Below are 7,482 nucleotides of genomic sequence, written 5' to 3'. Positions count from 1 at the left end.
ATTTTTTCTTCCCTTTGATCTTGATTTGTTTCTTGATAATTTGTGTTGGTAAAGGTATAAAGGTGCAAGTATGGCATTACAGAGTTTTTGTTGAAAGTGCACCCTTACTGTGTTTTCTGTTGACTCTTGAGTGGCAATTGTCTGGAGAAAACTTCTTCCTGACTCTTTCTGTGGCAACTCTGTATCCAAAATTCCCGCAGAAAAAGGAAAATAACACTGGTGGCTTGGACTGTTAAGTAATAACCTTGCAAATCAAGAATAGAAGCCACTACCCTGTTTGATTATAATGTGATTCACCATTTGATTTTGATCGTTTATGGGCCCCATGTCCTGCATTCAAATAGATTTGAATATTAGACCTACAGTGAGTAAGGTGGCTGTGGAAGGAAGTGTTCAAAGCTTTCAAAATGACTACTAAATTTATTATTGAATCTCTTTCAAGGTCTTATTCGTAACAAGGATGAATTCAAAATGTGTATTGAAGGCAGTTGGATTAAGTAGGGAACAGGTTGATACTCATTTCGATACTGGGAACTAAAAAACCATGTTCTCCACATTCAATTAGCTTTCAAATGGATTTGGATATGTTGATGGTTCCCAACAAGGGTCCATGGGTCAACTAGGATGACAGTCCAAAGGCTGTTGCAAGGCGTCCCAACTCAAGGAAGAGCAGCCAGTAGGGGGAAGGGGAAGGGCTCGAACATCAGCTTGCGAGACGGAAGGCTGCTTCGACAAGTAGTTCCTAACCAACTGCGTTGGGCAGCTGCTGGCTTCTAGTTTCCACTTAATAAATTTTCATTTCACCACAAATGAAAAAAGAAAAATACCGAAAGTATAGTACAAGTCGTTAGGAAGGGTAAGTTATATCCCGATTTGGCTCCTCTCTTTAGTGCCTATCGCCCAGGTCTTGTCCATAGCTATTTAGGCGAACGACACATGGCGAGACGATGATCCAATGGTTCTTGACCCCTTGTTCTTTGAGCCTTTGTCAGTGTCTCGTTTTCCGTGCCTTTCTCAAATCGTTGGATCATCTTGCCATGTATCGCTCACCCAAATAGCTATAAACTGACCTGGGCGATAGATGCTATGAAGAGAAGCCAAATCCAAATTATCCTCGTTTGTTGAGTACAATGTAGTTACTTTTTTTTTTATAAGGTGTTTTTCTTTAAAATAATACAAAGAGAGACTTTCAGAAAGATATATGTTTATTTTATTTCAAATAAAAACAGGCATGCGGCGTTAGTCTGTATTTTTGTAAATAAAAAAAGAAAAAAACTATGTGGTAAACTCCGCAGGTTTAGACTCTAGAGAGCGGCTTTATCCTAATCGAAAAGGAGTCTGAAAAGCAACGTGGACTCAACACTCATACACAAGGAGGAGGAAAATAACCACTCCGCTCTCGTGAAAAATGAAAATCTTATATCGGTTGATGCTTTTGCATGTTCTCTTATTGGTTCTTATGCCCAACTACAGACATGATTGAAATGACTATTCTACCCCTCATGAAAGGTGAAAATCACTCCTATTGATGCTTTTATACACATTTCTATTGTTTCCTGATGAGGGTATTTCTTTTCAACCACGGCACGGGTAGGGATCTTCCTGACCATTGTTGCACCTCGGCACTCCATCAGGCCGTGCTACCACTTTGGCATCCTGATAGGCCGTGCTACCACCTTGGCATCTCATCAGGACGTGTTACCACCTTGGCATCTCGACAGGTTGTGCTGCCACCTTGGCATCTCATCAAGCCATGCTACTACCTCGGCCCTCCACCAGGCCGTACTGCTACCTCGGCATCTCATCAGGCCGTGATATTGCATCAGCCCTCCATCAGGTCGTGCTGCCACCACGACCCTCCATCAGGCCGTGCTGCCACCTCGGCATCTCATTAGGCAGTGCTACTACCTCGACCCTCCATCAGGTCGTGCTACCACCTCGGCCCTCAATCAGGCACGCAAGCCCTAGCACGACTCGGCACATCAAGCCCTTACGCATTAAGGCATTCAAGCCTGAGCCCCGGCTCGGCACCTTAAGCCCTTACGCACTAAGGCATGCAAGCCCAAGAGTGGCTCGGCACCTCAAGCCCTTACGCATTAAGGCATTCAAGCCCGAGCCCCGGCTTGGCACCTTAAGCCCTTACGTACTAAGGCACGTAAGCCCGAGCATGGCTCAGCACATCAAGCCCTTACGTATTAAGGCATTCAAGCCCGAGCCCCGGCTCGGCACCTTATGCCTTTACGCACTAAAGCACGCACGCCCGAGCATGGCTCGGCACCTCAAGCCCTTACGCATCAAGGCACGCAAGCCAGAGCACGGCTCAACACCTCAAGCCCTTACACATTAAGGCATGAAAGCCCAAGCACAGCTCGACAACTTCAAGACCTTAACACGAGGCATCTCAAAAGACCGAGCCCAAGCTCAGCATTCTCTAAGACTGAGCCCAAGCTCGACACCAGCAGATTGAGCCCAAGCTCGGCATTCCCTAAGATCGAGCCCCAGCTTGTCACAACCAAGACCAAACCTAGGTTTGGCACCTTAAAAGACCGAGCCCAAGCTCGGAATTCTCTAGGATCGAGCCACAACTCGGCACCCCTATGGCTAGGCCCAGGCTTGGCACCTCAAGAGCTCATAAACTAGACATGAAAGATCAATTCTGAGCTCAGCTAGGGAGCGGAGCCACACTCAGACAGTTGTACTAGTCCTTATTCTTCCAATAGTTATTTTGAGTCGTGCTCAAAGTACAAGAAAATAAAGAAAGAAGCACAATAATGCTGAGAGATGAAGACATCAAAATAAATTTTTCATTCATAAAAAAAGTGGAAAAAAGCCCTCAAAGTACATCGCTCCAAAAGGAGACATCTACATAAAAAAAAAAATGTATATATATATATATATAGATAATCAAGGCTAATCTCGGGGGACTAATCCACGGGCCTAGCTCTTCACTTCTCTATCCTTCGACTCAGGTCACCTCTTCACCAATGTCGATCAAGCCACCGAGCTGCACCGAAGTAGCAGGGGTGGGAACGCGCTACTCATAGTACGTCAGATTGTAGCCTGGCATCTTACTCAGAATGAACCAGAGGGCATCATCTGAGCCGACCTGAAACGAAGCAATGTTAACATCAACAACCCACTTCTGATAGGCCTAGGGGTTCAACCACCTCGTTGGCCTCCAGCTTAGCCCTATGTTGGCTTTCCAGCTCGCCAACCCTAGCTGCGAGCTCCTCCTCCTTGCGAGTGCCCTGAGTCTCGGATAACTCATCCTAGAGAGGTCAAGTTGCTGTCGGCACTGAGCTTCTTAACAACCTTCGGTTCCAGCTCTCCAGTTATCAACTCGACATCATTGGTATGGACCTCCTCAGATCGGGCCATTTTCTTCTCAACCTCCATTTGGCTTGTGATCTTGTGTGGCTCCCCATTAAGGCGCTTTGCATCCTCTTTCGCCTTTGAACAAGCGACAACCACGTCTTTGAACAGTTGAGCAGCCTCGACTTAGGAATTAAAGCAGTGCGTTTCGCACCGAATAGACAGCTCAGGTCGTACGAAGGTCGAGATCGAATTAAATGCTTTAGTAGATCGATCCAAACTACTAGAGCGGGGGGCTGGTGATGAGGGTATTTCTTCCCAACCACGGCACGGGCAAGGATAGTTCTGATCATTGTTGCACCTCGGCACTCCATCAGGCCGTGCTACCACCTCGGCATCTTGACAAGTCGTGCTGCCACCTCAGCATCTCATCAGGCCGTGCTACTGCCTCGGCCCTCCATCAGGCCATGCTGCCATCTCGGCATCCTGACAGGCCGTGCTACCACCTTCACATCTCATTAGGCCGTGCTATTGCATTGGCCCTCCATCAGGCCGTGCTGCCACCTCGACCCTCAATCAGGCCGTGCTGCCACCTCGGCATCTCATCAGGTCGTGCTACTATCTCGACCCTCCATCAGACCGTGCTGCCACCTCGGCCCTCAATCAGGCCGTGCTACCACCTCGACCCTCCATCAGGCCGTGCTATCACCTCGGCATCTCATCAGGCCGTGCTGCCACCTCGACCCTCCATCAAGCCGTGCTACCAGTCACCTCAGCTCGACCAACCTGTCACCTCGACTTGGCACAGTCCAATAAGGCACTCAGAAACATGCACGCATCCACTCCTACACTCAAGGGAAGTGATCCCTGATCACAGGGGCAAGACTCTATCCACTACACGTCATCAAAGACGTCCACCTCTATCACGACTTGCACCTCCAAGATCAATGGAGAATATTCTCAGAATATGCCTTGGAACCCGAAATATTCCCAGGATCATGGAGCTACTCCCCTCAAGGACTCTACGCCTAAACAGGACTCTCCACAAACTCCCTTCCTTCTATCTCGATCAGCAGCTTATAAATACCAAGATAATCTTCCATCATGGGGGATCGATCCTTTTACTGGAAAAGCTCTCTTGAACGTTTGTTGTGGAAAGATCTGACTTAGGCATCGGAGAGTCCCCCGTTAGGTTAGCCCGACTCTCTCCTATCCTCTCTTCTGTGCAGGTCGACTGGAGCTCCAGGAACTGCAGGAAAGGTCAACCGGTCAATTTTTACTACATCATTTCCCATGATAACACAAGGGGAGACTGAATTCCTCTGTGGCGCAACAGAGCATCTAACACGCATCCAATGGCTAGAAATGTCTAAGCACGAAATTCAAGGCAGTTGCATGCAACCCAAGGCATTTCTAAGGCGTTGGATACGTGTCAGACACCCTATTGCACCACAATGGATCCAAATTTCACAAGGATCCACACTTCCTCTTCATTAAAAAAAAAAATACTTTATATTATTTGTGGAATATTTGTCCAAGAAGATCCGTTGGACGGGTTTTAAAAAAATAAATAAATAAAGTGGAAGTTTTCCGGTGGGGGAGTAGAGCCCCCAGTTTGGCAAAACCCATGTTGCAAAGAAGTGATAAAACACGCCACTATGCCGCTAACCAAACTACCAAAGAAACCATCTTCTGCCGTCGTTCTCTGTGTGTCAGCAACCAGAGGGAGAACAGTCAGTGAGAGAATCGATGGCTTCGTGCCCTATAAATCCTCGAACTCGATCCTTTACTTCTCCAAGTAACACTTTTCAACAAAGGAAGAATCAAAGAAATGGCGGATGAAGGTAAGAAGTTGTTTCTAGAGCCATGGCATCGGTTAGAGGGAAAGGTAGTGATGGTGACCGGAGCTTCTTCTGGTCTTGGTCGTGAATTCTGCTTGGATCTTGCTAAGGCTGGATGTAATATCGTCGCCGCAGCTCGTAGGAAAGACAGGTTGGTGTCTCTCTGTAACGAAATCAATCAATCGAGTTCCAAAAACAGAGCTTTTGCTGTAGACCTCGATGTAACCGCCAAGGGACCTGAAATTGATGCGTCTGTGCAGAGAGCTTGGAATGCTTTCGGTCGGATTGATGCCTTGGTTAACAACGCTGGAGTTAGAGGTAATGGATCTCTCTCTCTCTCTCTTCATTCTGTTTAGAAATCCCTACTTTATATACATTAACCATCTATTGGAAGTGGAAATGGCTAAGAAGGTTAGTCTCAGACTGGGAAGCAAGCAAGAGAACCCACTTGAGTGATCCTGTTCCTCAGCCCTAATGGTGACGTTTTAGTATTAGGATTGGTTTGGAAAGCCAAAAATCTCACAGCCCTGCCCAATTAGGTTAGACAATCTTTACAGTTAAGACACCCCAGCCTCTTATAAGGTCAGAGTGGTTGCATCATCCAAAGTGAAAAACTGAGAAATAATAATATCTTTCCTTAAAATAAAATCAATATTTCTGGTAATCTGATTCACTACCCAAGCATGCATTGATTTTTGTGTCGTATTGGTGCCTTAATGTAATGAATTTGCAGTCCAAAGGTTGAATGGTTTGATGATTGCTAAGATTTGCCTCAACCTAAACTTTGCTCTCATGGTCTTGTTCAACCAAACCCAGATGAATCATGATACTTAGGCACTGGATTTGAGGACTGTCACCATTGCGCTTGCCCCTCCCTCCATGTGCTTAATTCAAGGCTTGGTCTGAGTAAAGGTGAATATTGCTCCAGTCCCTTGCCTCTCTCTCTCTCTCTCTGTTTTGATTTGGTGTGTGAGGGTGGTGGTGCTGGGTTTTGGAGTTCACTAACAGTGTTTATACACATCTAGTTAACATTGTCTGTGTGTTTATGTACCACCACAAGTTTCAATTGTAGTTCCTTTAAAATCATACTAAACTCATTTTTTTATATACTAAATTAGTAGCATAATTTCCTGTTTTGTTTAAAAAGTTATAGTTGGAAACAGGGAAGGGAGGGATATTATCTCCTATATACAGTAAGTTTGGCTGTGCAAGTCACAACAAACGACTTAAAAATGGCTAAAGAGCAAAGTTGTATATACAGATTTAACCATGCTAATGGTTCCATTTCTATCATTTAAATTCATCTCTCGGCGATAATATATAGGATTTACCAATTGTGATGGATTTTGAGAACTTTTTCTTTCATTTTCTAAGTGTGGTTACAACTTGATGTATTGTTATCAAATTCCCTTGCTTTGTGTGTATTAGGCACTGTGAAATCTCCACTGAATTTGTCCGAAGAGGAATGGAACAATACTATCCGGACTAACTTAACAGGCTCCTGGCTAGTAACCAAGTACGTCTGCAGACGTATGCGTGATGCCAATCTGAAGGGATTGGTTATAAATATTTCATCCATCGTTGGTCTTAACCGTGGACAATTACCTGGAGCTACTGCCTATGCTGCTTCAAAGGGTGGTATAAACACCATGACCAAGGTAATACCATTCAACCATTAGCAAAAGATAATATTTTGGGTATTTCTTGTAATTTTTAACAAGTCATTGTCATCACCTCCTCCAACATATTGTTTTTAGTTATTGATGGTTGTTTCAAATGGATATGACTACATTTTTCACATATTGGTTGTTTAAAATGCTTGAATTATTCCTTTTGGGTATGACAGATCATGGCCTTGGAGTTGGGGGTGCATAATATCAGAGTGAACTCAATATCACCAGGGGTGTTCAAATCTGAGATAACAGAGAAACTTATGCAGAAAGTGTGGCTCAATAAGGTGGCTAAGAGAATCATCCCTTTAAAAGAACATGGTACTTCAGACCCAGCATTGACATCGCTTGTCCGGTATTTGATACATGACTCTTCAGAGTATATCTCAGGCAATGTGTTTATAGTTGATGCAGGAGCCACCCTACCAGGTGTTCCAATTTTTTCTTCCCTTTGATCTTGATTTATGTTTGATAATTGGTGTTGGTGAAGCCAGAAAGGTTCAAATGGCATTACCCTGTAAGTGGTGATACTGCACACTTGCTGTGTTTTCTGTCGATTCCTGAATGGCAGTTATGTCTGTAAATAATACTATAGGCTTGTACTTGTAAGAAATTTACCTTGCAAATTCAAGAATCCAAGGCACTACCCTGTTTGACAA

General features: G+C 44.9%; 1 protein-coding gene across 1 annotated transcript; it reads left to right on the top strand.

Annotated features, from left to right (window-relative positions):
* The first annotated feature begins 4,915 nt into the window (after positions 1-4,915).
* Positions 4,916-7,482, top strand: LOC122061358 (3-oxoacyl-[acyl-carrier-protein] reductase FabG-like). The gene is made up of 3 exons (XM_042624596.1): positions 4,916-5,471; positions 6,582-6,811; positions 7,000-7,482. Exons 1-3 carry the CDS (start codon positions 5,144-5,146, stop codon positions 7,276-7,278), a joined length of 837 nt encoding a protein of 278 aa, XP_042480530.1. The 5' UTR covers positions 4,916-5,143; the 3' UTR covers positions 7,279-7,482.

Source organism: Macadamia integrifolia, chromosome 14, assembly GCF_013358625.1.
Source record: "Macadamia integrifolia cultivar HAES 741 chromosome 14, SCU_Mint_v3, whole genome shotgun sequence".
NCBI classification, from domain to species: Eukaryota; Viridiplantae; Streptophyta; class Magnoliopsida; order Proteales; family Proteaceae; genus Macadamia; species Macadamia integrifolia.
The sequence above is the reverse complement of the archived record's forward strand: the minus strand, read 5'-3'. Positions and strand labels throughout refer to the sequence as shown.

Excerpts from the sequence above, each read along its gene's own strand:
- LOC122061358 (XM_042624596.1), top strand. The coding sequence starts at position 5,144 with ATGGCGGATGAAGGTAAGAAGTTGTTTCTAGAGCCATGGCATCGGTTA. Across the intron at positions 5,472-6,581 it reads TAACAACGCTGGAGTTAGAG|GCACTGTGAAATCTCCACTG; the intron begins GTAATGGATCTC and ends TGTGTGTATTAG. Across the intron at positions 6,812-6,999 it reads GTATAAACACCATGACCAAG|ATCATGGCCTTGGAGTTGGG; the intron begins GTAATACCATTC and ends TGGGTATGACAG.